At 48.7% G+C, this 14348-nt stretch overlaps 1 protein-coding gene across 1 annotated transcript; it reads right to left on the bottom strand.

The window, feature by feature from the left end:
* Positions 1–1303: 1303 nt before the first annotated feature.
* On the bottom strand, positions 1304–10523 carry LOC135182146 (C-type lectin domain family 2 member L-like). Its single transcript, XM_064156012.1, has 5 exons — positions 10112–10523; positions 8783–8866; positions 7688–7872; positions 4960–5060; positions 1304–3413 (listed from the first exon to the last, which is right to left on the bottom strand). The coding sequence occupies exons 1-5, from the start codon at positions 10521–10523 to the stop codon at positions 3299–3301; spliced, it is 897 nt and encodes a 298-aa protein (XP_064012082.1). The 3' UTR covers positions 1304–3298.
* Between the last annotated feature and the right edge of the window lie 3825 nt (positions 10524–14348).

Raw genomic sequence — 14348 nt, 5'->3', positions numbered from 1 at the left:
AAAGGAGGACGCACAGGCCTAGGATCCTGACCTGTGTTTATCACTCTGAGAAATACACATTTGATCCGTTTAATTTGTGTCAAGAGGGCACAGCCAGGGAGGGAGGGGGGTTTGGATGGAGCTGCACTCCTCCCTGCACAGCCATCACAGAAGCATGCACTTGGCTTAAGATAACAGCAATAAGTAGTTAGAAGCTAGAAAGGTTGGTGGAGGAGGGAGGCAGGTGGAAGAGACAGCCTTTGGCATGAGCAAACAGAGGACTAGTTTGGAGTTCACAGAGAGGACACTTGAGGCAGTCCCCTTACTTCATCCCTGAAGACCACCAGAGGGACCACTGGACAAAAAGAGACATGCGTGGAAGAGACACCTCCCATTCCTAAATCTGGTAAGGAAAGCCCAACCTTGTCTTAGAATTAGCAATGAATATGTAATAGAATAGGATATAAAAAGAGACAACTGAAGGCAAAGGCTGTGCATTAGGGCAGAGCAGAGCCTCCCCCGCACCCAGGCCTCTACATTGCTTGGTTCCTGCGACTCTACTGAAGCCTTATTTTGCATGAACACAAGCTTATGCCTGTTATTTATGGCATCACAAACAAAGCAAGCTGCAAAACAAGGCCAAATATGGGGCCTGTGATAGACTGAGAGGCGCCAGAGCTTTTGTCTGCTTTCCTGCTTCTTCCATCCAGGAGGAAGAAGCAGGAGGGGGGGGCCAAGGTGGGCATTCATGCAGGTGTTTTGGGCATGCAATGGATATGTGCTCTAGGCATAATTTGGACCTTCCACCACACCCTCTTGAACTGGGAGGCCCAACACTGCACACAGTACTCCAGGTGTGGCCTCACCAGGGCAGGGTAGAGGGGCAGGAGAATCTCTCTCCTAACATTACTTGCTGTCTACAACTACCTGAGGGGTGGCTGTGGCCAGGAGGAGGTTGCTCTCTTCTCTCAGGTGGCCAGCACCAGAACAAGAGGACACAGCCTCAGGCTGTGCCAGGGGAGATTTAGGCTGGAGGTGAGGAGAAAGTTCTTCCCTGAGAGAGTCATTGGACACTGGAATGGGCTGCCCGGGGAGGTGGTGGAGTCGCCGTCCCTGGAGCTGTTCAAGGCAAGATTGGACGTGGCACTTGGTGCCATGGTCTGGCCTTGAGCTCTGTGCTAAAGGGTTGGACTTGATGATCTGTGAGGTCTCTTCCAATCCTGATGATACTGTGATTATGACTTAAAGGTCACCTTGCATTCAAAACCTGGAAATGATGCCTAGGCTGACAAATACTTTTAATATTAGCACAGAAAGCAGAGGCTCTGATAAAATATTTATTTGGTATCTCTTCAGAACTATTGCACAGAGCACATCCTTCAGGGCTAGTTAAATTAAAAGCACTGCAGAATAATACACCCACCCCCCCTAACTAGTCACATATAAATAACACACAGGTCGTTAGGTTATTCCTTCTGTAGAGTCCTGTTGCTGTGCCTAGAAAGAATACAAGTGACTAAAAAATGTGCAGTTGGATAAAATTAGTGATCACCTTAAATGAACAAGCTGTTACCAACATCCATGCCACATGGTCCTGGTTACAGTGAAGTCCTCTTGTCACAAGAAATGCAGACTGAGGCAACCTCAGCAAGTGTGCAGATGATACCAAGCTGAGTGATGTGCTTAGTAAGACTGAAGGATAGGATGGTGCCAGTCAGAGGGACCGGGACAGGCTGCAGAGGCAGGCTAAGGAGAATCTCATGAGCTTCAATCAGACAAAGTGCAAGGTCCTGCACCTAGGTTTGGGCAATCCTAGGTATCAATCCAGGCTGGGAGATGATGAGATTGAGAGCAGCCCTGCAGAAAAGTACTTGGGGGTTGCTGCTGGGTGAGAAGCTGGGCATGAGCCAGCAATAGGCACATGGAGTCCAGAAGGCCAATGGCAGCCTGGGCTGCATCAAAAGCAGCATGGCCAGAGATGGAGAGAGCTGATTCTGCCTCTCTGCTCTGCTCTGGGGAGACCTCACCTGCAGTGCTGTGTCCAGCTCTGGAACCCTCAACACAGTACATGGACCCAATGGAGCAGGTCCAGAGGAAGATGATGAGGGGACTGGAGCAGCTCTGCTCTGAGGACAGGCTGAGGGAGCTGGGGTTGCTCTGCCTGCAGGAGAGAAGGCTCCAGGCAGACCTAATAGCAGCCTGCCAGGACCTGAAGGGGGCTATAAGGCGGCTGCAGAGGGACTGTTTGCAAAGGCCTGCAGGGATAGGATGAGGGACAATGGTTTGAAATGAGAGAAGAGCAGATTTAGATTGGATGTTAGAACAAGTTCTGCACCGTGAGGGTGCTGCAACACTGCAACAGGTGGCCCAGGGAGGTTGTTGAGACTCCATCCCTGGAGATATTCAAGATGAGTCTGGAGAAGGCTGTGAGCAAGCTGATCTAGTGGAGGACATCCCTGCTGACTGCAGTGGTGGTGGACTGGATGACCTTTGGAGGTCCCTTCCAGCCCAAACCACTCTACGATTCTATGAAAATAATAAAGGTATAAACAAGAGGGTGAATAAGAGTAGGCAGCAATGAAATTCGCCTGAAAACACAGTGAAGGCAAAAAACATTACAAATAGGCCAAAAAATTCCAACAAATCAGCAGCAGTCCAATCTGCCTGTCAAACACGGTGCAGTTGTACAGCCTCTACCCTCCTCTGAAACCACAGTGCGCTCTAGTGGCTACCTTCACAGAAGCACACAGACATTAAGGTCGGAAAAGACCTCTAAGAACAAGTCCAAACCTCTGCCCAACACCACCATGCCCACTGAACCATGTCCCCAAGTGCCTTTGAAAGGAGAGAGTGAGATCTGCAATGATCTTCTCAACACCAGTGCTCATTTCTGCCTCACCTCCTATCTGACAGGCACTGGCAGACTTTTAGGCAGACGCAGCTCACAGCCCATCTCTGCACAGGGCTTGGCTAAGGGAAAGCAGAACTAATGCCTCCAAGGGAAAGAAAGAGCAGCTGTTTAGTGTCCTACAAGAGAAGAAATTATGGAAGAAATACTGATGTCAGAAGAAGGAAGCACAGGCTGAGCAGTATCTAGGAAAATGGGGCAAGGCAATGACTTACCCAAGATGCTAAAGCAAGCTCTTTAAATGGCACCTTTGAGAAATGGAGGCTGCCTCCATGGGTGGAGAATTCTGGCTACCAGAAAAGTCATCCACCTCCAGGCAGGAGCTGAGACATGTTCCCATGTCCCAGAGTATAGACATGGCCTGTCTATCAGAGTGCTAAGTGTCCAGGGTAGTGGTTTTGTTCACCTCTATCATGCTAAGCTGACATTGAAGCTACAGACCCACTTCCTAGTTAAGTAACAGCCAGAGGCCGAGACTCCTTTTGACTCAAGATAGGCACAGTTCCCAGAGCCTTTTACTTCAATCCTGTAAGAGAGAATGAAAGACAAAATTACTTTGACACTCACAACCAATTAATGCAGCAGGGAACTCTGGAGATCTCAGGTTCTGTTTGTACAAGGCTTCATTTACCACAGGCATTGCAGGACAAGAGCTTGTGCTTTGAAGAGAACATCACCAAAACTGCCTGGTTTTAATGGCCTCCAGAATACAAAATCCAGCACCAGCAGTACTCCTGTCTCTTGACTAGTGGCTGCTCAACGTGAAATACCCTTAGCGTGCAGACTGGAATTCAGGTTTGCCCTTCTCAAGAATGCTGTGCTATCAAGACTGTCTCCACTCTTGATTTCCACATCCTTCTAAGCAGCTAAAAGGTTCTATCAGAAGCTGTGAAACATGCCTCTCTCATTTCCCTCTTCCTCAGAAATGATCACAGCACTATGTCTTAAGGAGGTGGTGGAAAACATGAAGTGAACCTCATTTTCCACACTATAGGGGTCCCTACATAAGAGGAAAGGGTCTCCTTTGCCAACTGCATTTTCAAAGTGTTGGAGTGTTCTGTTGAATGGTCCAACCAAAGCTGTATCATCTCCAGAAAAGGCACTGGACAGATCCCCTTCAGTATTAATAGGACTCCACTAGCAACTGAGCTTAGCAAGGTGTTCATCCTTTTGAAGGAAGGAGGAGTTTAAAGCAAGCAAAGAAGTCTGAGACCGAGAAGAACTTCATCCCTAAAAATGAGAGCATCAGTGGAGGTTTGTATCACAGGCAGAGGATAAGCAAGGGAAGGACTGCAAACTTAAACCTCAGATGACTACATGCTGTTCACATCTTACCTTAAGTGTCTAAGATCTCTACTGGATCAAGCCCTCATGTCTTGGGATGAAGTGAATATAGTCACACACCACTAGTAAAGTCATACACTTAAGAACGTTTACATTTCAGTTCATTTCAGACTTGTGAAATCTCAATCCTTATTACTGGCACTGGTAATTTTGCCAACTGCTGCCAGCAGCTGCCCCAGGACAAGAAGCAGGAGTCTCTGAGATGACAGGATAGCCATCAGGAGGAGGAACAAACTGCCCTACACTGATTCATGATATAGCAATCTTCCATTGCCTTGGTACCTTGGGGGGGTCTCTTGGTCTAGCTTTCACTGCAGCATGCTGCCTGCTACCGTGAGCTCATGTCTCCTGAAACTGGCATCACAGAACGCTAGGGTTTGGAAGGGACCTCCAAGGATGCAGTCCAACCCCCTCTGCCAGAGCAGGATCACCTAAAGCAGATCACACAGTTCAACTGATATTCAAAACCCGCCTGGACGCATTCCTGTGTGATCTGGTATAGGTGATCCTGCTCTGGCTGGGGGGTTGGACTGGGTGAGCTTTCAAGATCCTTTCAAACCTCTGACATTCTATGATTCTATGAACTGTGATATCTTCTGTATTCCATGCTCAACATCTTCAACATCTTTACAGATGTTTCTTTCAAGCCACTGTCTACATCTGTACTAGTTATCCTTCCTCACTTGTCCATAATCTAGTTACACCAGCAAAAACCAACATTAACTTACAGTTTGTTGTCTAAAGCGTTTCCATTTACCCAAAAGAACTCTTTATTTCTTTTATAAAGTCCAATCCATGGGTCTTCCTTTGTTATCTTCACCATAAAACTCTGTAGGAATAGAATCATAGAATCAACCAGGTTGGAAGAGACCTCCAAGATCATCCAGTCCAACCTGTCCCCCAGCCCTGTCCAGTCAACTAGACCATGGCATTAAGTGCCTCAGCCAGGCTTTTCTTGAACACCTCCAGGGACAGTGACTCCACCACCTCCCTGGGCAGCCCATTCCAATGGCAAATCACTCTCTCTGTGAAGAACTTCCTCCTAATAAAACCAGTATGAGAAGAGTCTTGCATGTCCACTCCAGTTACAAAAACACCAAGTTTTGCTCTGTGATGGTTTGGGCTCTTACCCGCCCCCCCCCCACACTTTTGAATTTGCCCCAGCTAACTCAGACGGCCTCTGGGAATATAAATGAAGCTATTTATTTAAAAGCAGCAAATATACAAGCAGCTATTTACAATATATACAGTTATATGCAGAAATATACAAAGGATAAACATTACAGAAGCACAACTCCCCTCCCAGAAACCTGAGTCCCCAGGAGGGGCTCTCAAACCACCCCAACACCTCCCCCGGCCCTCTCAACCTTACCCCAGTTCTCAGGAAGAAAAGAGGTGCAGCCAAGAGGTTAGGGAGCAAGGTTAGTGGGAGCAAGGTTAATGAGATGTGACCAGGTCTGAAGGCAAAGGCAGAATGAAAGACAAAATGGAGAATGTTTTACTTCTTCTTCCCAGAGTTCTCAGTGTGACTGTGAGAGAAGTTGACATCAATTGTTTTCATTTCACTGCCTGTTATCTAGTTCTTTTATCAAAACATTCCAGCTTGCTTCAAACTAGCACATGCTCAAGGGCTAGAAAGCAAAGTAAAAATAGTTTTGGGTTGGAATGAACTTTTAAAGGTCATCTACCCAACTGGCCTGCAGTGACCAGGGACATCTTTAACTTGCCTTTCTCTCAGAATATGAAAACTCAAATCTATGGAGTATTGCAGTGTCTGGATCTCATGTAACCCACAGCAATCAAACTTTGCACTCAGAGATTAAACATCAAATGGGTTAATTCTGAGGCAGGATCCCTACAGCACACAGATGCTGGTGTGACACAGTGCCAGCTTTGAGAACACAAGGATATGAGTGAATACTCCAAACTGCTATAGAACTGCAATGCCTCATTTCGCTGCCTCTCCACAAGAAAGCCTTCAAAGAACAAGGAGCACCTTTGCAGCTAACACATTTCTCTGTGGCTGATGTCTTCATCATTTATTGAGTTTTTATGATCAGATAGGAAGAGTTTGCAGAAGGCATTTTAGAGATCATTTAAGGAAAGTCCTTGCCTTAGTGTGTGCAACAAAACTGCCATCTGCACCCAGTATGCCCCTTATACTGGTGCCTGTGACAAGAGTGGGCTGACTTTAGAGAGGCTGGTTTAAAGTATTATGGTCTGCTATCAAGATTTGTAACAGATATGGGAGAATGTGTTCTTCTGATTCTTCATGCTGGGTGGAATCTTTCCTTATATTGTAGTAATGCAGAGAAGGATACCCCAGGCTGTGGTTAGGATAACTATCTCCTAGATCCAGAAGTCAAGACTAACACATCCACCAACTTGGCTGCCATTAGCCTACCTTGCTGAAAGAATAACTGCCTACTTGATAAGGGGCTTTAAATTAAGAGGTTGGAGCTTTGCTCTTTGCAACTGCATATGACAACTTCCAGCTTCCTTTATTTTCAGTGTGCATGTAAGGGGCTTGGCTTCTGGGCCATACCTGTGCTGTATAATTTACAGTGTGCTTCTCTGATTAATTCACACTAATAAGCCAAAATCCTTGTGGTGGTGGTCAGCATCACTCCCTGCCGGTAAGGCGGTGAGACTTGGGTGGAAAGCAAACACATCTTTGAGCTGTTGTGTGGAAAATGCTGTGTCTTTAGGCAGAGATCACAAAAGATCAGATTACTCTTTCTCATGTTCTTGAAATGAGGCTTTTTGGTGATAAAGGTCCTGTGTATTCCTACAAGAGCTTCTGTAAGGATACCCACATACAGTGGGAAGATATAATCTGTCATGAACTGTGGAGAAAATGAAACTGGGAAGGTCTTTATGACCTCCAACTCCCATAAATCCCAGAGATTTAAGTGTTGTGACCTGGTCATTTTTTGTGTTACATGTTCCTAGTTTGTTTCCCAAAAGCATCACTGAAAACAGACTTGCAGAAACAGATGCGATCAGGACAGACTCAGCGATCTTTCCAGTAAGGGTGATGAGACACTGGAACAGGTTGTGAATGCTCCCTCCACAGAGTGTACAAGGCTTGGTTGGATGGGGCCTTGAGTGTCCTGGTCTAGTGGAAAGTATTCCTGCCCATGGCAGGGGGTTGGAATTAGCTGGTCTTCAAAGTCTCTTCCAACCCAAACCACTCTATGCATCTATGAGTCAATCAGTGAGATGCAGCAATGCTGATTAGCTGCCTTCCATGTGAGCAGCAGCTTCATGCAGACAAGCCTGGGGTCTCCTGTAAAACATCAGCTGTTAAAACTGATGCTTAGTGCAGGAGAGCAGGCATGCAGCTTTCTGCAGGCTGGGACTTGCCACAGGCATTGCATCAGCTTTCAAACCATTCAGCTTAGGAAACAGGAGGAACACAGTGGTGAAACTAGGACCTTCATTTTTTCCCCTTACCAGTTCCTCCTGATTTCCAATCACCAGGAGGGAAGCGTTGTGCAAAGAGCAGAGGCTCTGACTGGAGTTCCAGCTGGCTTCACTCTCTGAGAGGTAGTAACATTTCCTCTGGAAATACAGCCAGCCTGATGGACAGAGTTCCAGGGAAGGACAGACAGGAAAAGCTTTGGCCGAAGAACGGTTTACTGCAAAAAGACAAAAACCAATCTACCTCTTGATTCCAAGTGGAAAAGGTTTCTGGGGCTTTTCAGCTTGCTTTCTGACTGTCTCATCTAAAATCACCAAAGTCTAACCACAGCGTTATGAATTCTCCCTGGCAGAAGTAATTATTGTAAATTCATTATATACTCTGGCTTCTGCATCCTTGTGGCTGCTGAGATAATTTGAAAGTGATGACTTGGGGCAGGTTGGTAAAAGTAGCAGAGAACAGCAACAGGGAACTGCTTGAAAGAGTCTAGTGCAGAGCCACAAGGATGCTGGAGGGAGTGGAATATCTCCCTGCTGAAGAAAGGCCTCATGAGGGAATTGGGACTCTAGCTGGGAACAGAGCAGCCTGAGGGGTGACCTCATTCGTGTTTATCAAGATGTGCAGGGCAGTGTCAGGAGGACAGAGCCAGGCTCTGCTCAGGGATGTGCAATGACAGGACAAGGGGCAATGGCTGCAAGTTGGGGCAGAGGAGGTTCCATGTGAACATAAGGAGAAACTTTTTCACTGTGAGGATGGCAGAGCCATTGGACAGGCTATCCAGAGAGGCTGTGGAGTCTCCTTCTCTGGAGACATTCCAAACCTACCTGAATGCATTTCTGTGTGACCTACTCTAGATGCTCTGGCAGGGGAGTTGAACTGGATGATATTTGGAAGTCCCTTCCAACCTCTAACACTCACCCTTCACGTCTCTATAAACATGAATGAGGTCACCCACCCAGTCTCCTCCAAGCTAGAGACCTTGCTCTCTCAGACACCTGTTTAATTTTGACATAAGGTTAAGTTCTGAATAAACCTTTTGAGGTTTGGAGGGACTTCTGACAACCTAAAACTCTGCTGATTTCTAAGGCTATTTATATTTTGGTTTAAAATGATTTTTACATCCTTACCAAACTGAATATACAAAGTCAGAACGACAGCAGCAGTAAGGACTCCAGCCACACCTCGCCATAACCAGACATTTGAGAGCAGACCTGCAAAAAGAAACATCAGCAATTAAACTAAACCAAAACAACCAACCAAAACACAACCAGCTGACAGGGGAGCAAAGCCCAGGATCCACGAAGCTGTTCCAAGAAAAGTTCCTCTCTGTGGAGAGCAGGCTGGGGACAGAGATGAAGACTAGGAAGTGTGGGACCTGCAGCTTGCCTCGTTACAAAGCTACTTAGCCAGTAACAACTCTGAATTACTATGAATTTTAATGACATCATCCAGGACTAATACTGAGGTAGTTCCCAACATTCCAAAGTGACTGAAAATAGAAGAAAATGAGCGTGGAACAAATGAGGGTGGGCAAGAAGTTTCAGGCTGATGCAATGCCTTAGCATGGATAAAAGAAATGGGAGAAGTTATCAGTTCTGGAGCCCGAAACGTCTAAGGAATATCCAGCCTTATCCCGCAGTGACAGCTTTACAGAGGCTCATTTTATTCCCATCTCCTTGCCAGGATCCAGAAGTAAGCTGAGTTTGGAGGTGCCGTGTTTTGTGTCCAACTTCGCAGGCAGTACAGAGGACCAGATACCCTGAAAGGCTGCCAAGGGAACGTCCCAAGGCACTGGTGGTCACTACTGCCGTCTCGGGCACTCTCAGCTCCTGGGGGAGCAGAGCACGCAGTGGGGGTACCTAGCCAAGCTCCACGCACCATGCCCGGCACCTCCTGGCACTTCTCTGCTGAGTCTCCTTCTCTGGAGACTCAAGGCCTGTCTGGGTGTGTTCCTCTGTGATCTGTGCTAGATTGCGTGGTCCTGCTCTGGCAGGGGCTTGGACTCGATGATCTCCTTGGATCCCTCCCAACCTCCAATATCCTGCGACCCTGTGATCCTGCGGTCCTGCAGCACGGAGCCGGGCGCCGGGCGCCGTCCGCCTCCCCATCGCAGCGCAGGGCTGGCCGGCCCGGCCGGCGATCCCGCACGGCGGGACTGCTGCCCGCTCCTCCCCGGGCGGCTACCCGCAGGCGTGCTCCAGCCCTGGGATGGTCTGCAGCAGCCCGGCGGCTCCAGAGTCGCCTCAGGACAGCAGCCGCCTCTCCCGGCGCCACGGCTCCGCTGCCGGGCCGGGCTGCCCGGGGCTGGGGGCTACACGGCCCAGGACCTCCCGCGCAGCTCCTGCTCTCACCCCTGCCGCCGGCGGCGTCTCCCGGCTCCGCGCCCGACCGCGGCCGCGGGAGTGCCCGCGGCGTGTCCCCCCTTCACCCTGGCCGCTCCCGCTTTGTCCCATCACCTTTGCGAGATGCTGTCCCCCTCTCCGGGAAGCCGCCGCGTCCCATGGGTGCGGAGCCGCTGCCCAGCCGGGCGGGGAAATCACGAGGCCGGAACCGATGGAGAACCGTGCCGCGGGACGGGGGTGGGGAGCCACCTGCGCCGGGATCCGCTGCCTGCGCCGGGATCCGCTGCCTGCGCCGGGATCCGCTGCCCACGCCGCGCGGCGAGGGGCCGGGGCCAGCCGAGTGATCGTCCCCCTGAGTGTGCTTGGTGCCAAGCGTCAGCTTTGCTAGGAGAAAGGGCATTTGGAAGCGAAGGTGTAGCAGAAGTTGCAGCACTGCTGGTAAGAGAGGGCCGTAGGTGTCTGGTGGACCAGCGCTCAGTACTGACATTCCATCTGCTGTCTCGGCTCGTCCTGGCTGTGTCCTCATGTTCATAGAGGCTCCCTTCCACCCAGTGTGCGCACTACAGGGCTGGCAAGGACTTCTGCATCCGTCTGTACCCCTGGAGACAGTCTTTATAAAGAGAAGGCATGAGGGTGCAGGGTTACACCTTAGGCTCTGATTGCAGGTCCCACTCACTTTGATCGTTAAGGATTTTGAGCAGAAATCAGTTGCTGAAAATCATAGAATAGGTGGGGTTGGAAGGACCTCCGAAAGGTCATCCTGGCAGTCAGCAGGGACACCCTCCACTGGATCAGCTTGTGCTGCAGGGCTGGGGCCTCGACTCCTTCCCTGGGCAACCTGTTGCAGTGTTGCAGCACCCTCATGGTGCCAAACTTGTTCCTAACATCCAATCTAAATCTGCTCTTCTCTCATTTGAAACCTTTGTTCCTCATCCTGTCCCTGCAGGCCTTTGCAAACAGTCCCTCTGCAGTCTCCTTGTAGGTACTGGAAGGCTGCTACTAGACATCCCTGGACAACCTTCTCTTCTCCAGGCTGAGCAACCCCAGCTCCCTCAGCCTATCCTCATAGCAGAGGTGCCTCAGCTCCCCAGCCATTTTTGTGGTCCTCCTCTGGATCATCAGGTCCATGTCCTTCCCGTGCTGAGGAATGGACACAGTGATCCAGGTGAGATCTCACCAGAATAAGGTGGCAGAATCATCTCTCTACAGAACTTGATGGTCTGACCACAATGATCAGTAGCTACACTTCCTGTAAATGTTCTCTTCAGGGACAGTGCAGAATCTCTTTACAGGGATTTCATAGTTGACCACAGAGCAAACATCTCCTTTAACACATTGAGAAGTCACTCACCACTTGTGCTAGTTTGAAGCAAGATGGAATGTTTTGGTAAAAGAACTAGATAACAGGCAGTGAAATGACAAACAATTGTGTCTCTTCGCTCACAGTCACACTGAGAACTCTGGGAAGAAGAAGTAAAACATTCTCCATTTTGTCTTTCATTCTGCCTTTGCCTTCAGACCTGGTCACATCTCATTAACCTTGCTCCCACTAACCTTGCTCCCTAACCTCTTGGCTGCACCTCTCTTCTTTCTGAGAACTGGGGTAAGGTTGAGAGGGCAAGGGGAGGTGTTGGGGTGTTTTGAGAGCCCCTCTTGGGGACTCAGGTTTCTGGGAGGGGAGTTGTGCTTCTGTATTGTTTATCCTTTGTATATTTCTGTATATAACTGTATATATTGTAAATAGCTGCTTGTATATTTGCTGCTTTTAAATAAATAGCTTCATTTATATTCCCAGAGGCCGTCTGAGTTAGCTGGGGCAATTCCAAAAGTGTAGGGGGGTGGGTAAGAGCCCAAACCATCACACCACTGGAAGCCTTCTCAGACACAAAGCAGAAAACATTCTAAAACAATCCAGCTGTAGATGTTGCCAGTTGAGTTTGGTGTCCTCATGGTCCCTGTACAGCCATCAGGAGTTTCCCCCCAACATGTCTGCAGGCTGTGTGTCTGCACCAGGAAGCTCTTGGAGGCCAGAGCTGAAATGAGACCTCTGTACCTTCTACTGATAGGACCACTCTCTTCTAAAGACAAGAAGAAAGAAGTGTGAGCAGCAATCACTTTTGAAGTGGTCAGTCACCCTGGCATGGGCTCGGCAGAGCTACTTGATGCAGTTTCCTGTTCAGCATCTTGTGCAGTTCTCTGGTGTCTGCACTTGGTGGAGCTGCTCAAAAAGGTTTCCTGATCTGTATTAGGTTAACATCTGTAGAACTGAAGGTACTGACCTCTCTTGTGGACCGAAGCAAGGGAAGGATGTTGTGCGAGAAGCTCAGTAAGAGATCTACACAGGGTAACAGATGCACAGAGAGGTCAGACCATTTCACTGTATGACAAGTGTGGGCCAAAAAGGAAAACAGTGCCATTCATTTGCATGGGCAGTGTCTTGTTGGTATCAATTCAGGCTGAAGGGTGATGACAGTGAGAGCAGCCCTGCAGAAAAAGACTTGGGACTTCTGGTGGATGAGAAGCTGGACATGAGCCAGCAATGGGCACCTGCAGCCCAGAAGGCAAATGGCAGCCTGGCCTGTATCAAAAGAAATGTGGCTAGCAGGTTGAGAGAGGTGGTTCTGTCCCTCTGCTCTGCTCTGATCATAGAATCATAGAATCAACCAGGTTGGAAGAGACCTCCAAGATCATCCAGTCCAACCTAGCACCCAGCCCTATCCAGTCAACTAGACCATGGCACTAAGTGCCTCATCCAGGCTTTTCTTGAAGACCTCCAGGGACGGTGAAACCCCCAGGGACGGTGATGAGACCTTGCCTGGGGTACTGTGTGCAGCTTTGGGGCTGCCAACACAGGAGAGAAATGGACCTACTGGAATGGTCCAGAGAGCCACAAAGATAATCAGAGAACTCAGAACCTCTCCTATGAACACAGGCTGAAAGAATTGGGGCTGTTCAGCCTGGAGAAGAGAACACTATGGGGAGACCTTAGAGCTACATTTGAGTATCTGAAGGGGTCCTACAGGAAGGCTGGAGAGGAACTTTTAGTAAGGGTGTCCAGAGACGGGACAAGGGGGAATGGTTTTAAGGTGAGGGAGAAAGAGTTTGGCTGGATCTTAGGAAGAAGTTCTTGAGTAGGAAAGTAGTAAGTCTCTGGAATAGGCTGCCCAAGGAGGCTGTAGATGCCTCTTCCCTGAGGGTCTTCAAGGACAGGTTGGATGAGGCCTTGAGCAGCCAAGTCTGGTTGAGAGGTGGCCCTGACCGTGGTGAGGAGGTTGGAGTGGATGATCTCTGAACTCCCTTCCAACATGAGGCATTCTAGGATTCTAGGAAATAGTCAGTCTGCATGGCACTGCCTGACCTGCCTGACTGTGGGCAACACTGCACTTGTGTTGCATGAGAATGGCTGATGAGGTAGGGAAAAGTGATGCTGGTAGGTTGGAAACCCACCCAGGCATAGGTACAAAACTAGAATACCTGTTTGTTTCATGCTGAGGTCATAGGCAAGGTTCTGTATGATAAATACAACAGCAAGGTGCCTCTGCCAGGAAGAGCTTGCAGTCCTAACAGGATAGGTCTGCTTGAGGTCAAGGTAATAAATCAGTGTTACCCACATCTTACAGGGGAGAATCACTGTGCAGAGGGCTACAGCCCTCATATCTCCATCGGAGATCTGTAGGCAGAAGGAAGAAAAGAGAAGACTCAGCCTTGTGTCATCCTTCCTGTCATGAGATGAAGTTCAACAAACAGATGTCTGAATGAAAAGCAAACTGTAGGACAAGTTGCTGAAAGCAGATTCATTACTGCAGGACTGCTGTGTCACAGGCTGCAAGTACTTGGAAGGCTTTTTTCCTTTCAGTATTAAAATACAGGTGTGTGTGATACTTAAAATTTTTGGCTTGGCATGCTAAAGAAACACTTCAATTGTTTTTATTTCTTGCCCTTAACTAAATCCTTGTCCTTATTTCTTCTGAGTATCCTAAAACAATCCAAGAGATCCTGTCAGACAGTGTGTGTGAAATGTAACTAAAGGATCACAAACTCCTTCCATCTCTTTCTCACCTGCTGACCTAGACCCAAAGAGAATGCAATGGAAAGCAAACCACAGCAGAACATGGATGGCTTTGTTAAGTGTGCCACTTCTCATAGGCATAAGAATAGGAGCACAAATATTGGCTGGGCAAGGAGTGGCTCAAGAGCAGCCTTGAGGAGAAGGACTTGGGAGTGTCAGTTGATGAAAAACTTGCCATGAGCCAACACTGGTCACTGGCAGCCCAGAAGGCAGCTGTGTGCTGGGCTGCATCCAAAGCAGGGAGAGCAGCAGCACAGGGAGGGGATTCTGACCCTCTGCTCT

The sequence above is a fragment of the Pogoniulus pusillus genome, chromosome 15 (genome assembly GCF_015220805.1).
Source record: "Pogoniulus pusillus isolate bPogPus1 chromosome 15, bPogPus1.pri, whole genome shotgun sequence".
Taxonomy (NCBI): domain Eukaryota; kingdom Metazoa; phylum Chordata; class Aves; order Piciformes; family Lybiidae; genus Pogoniulus; species Pogoniulus pusillus.
Note: the sequence above shows the minus strand (reverse complement) of the source record. Positions and strands in the feature narration are given on the sequence as shown.

Excerpts from the sequence above, each read along its gene's own strand:
- LOC135182146 (XM_064156012.1), bottom strand. The coding sequence starts at position 10,523 with ATGAGGACACAGCCAGGACGAGCCGAGACAGCAGATGGAATGTCAGTA. Across the intron at positions 8,867-10,111 it reads GGGGACAGCATCTCGCAAAG|GTCTGCTCTCAAATGTCTGG; the intron begins GTGATGGGACAA and ends TTCTTTTTGCAG. Across the intron at positions 3,414-4,959 it reads AACGCTTTAGACAACAAACT|GATTGAAGTAAAAGGCTCTG; the intron begins GTAAGTTAATGT and ends TCTCTCTTACAG.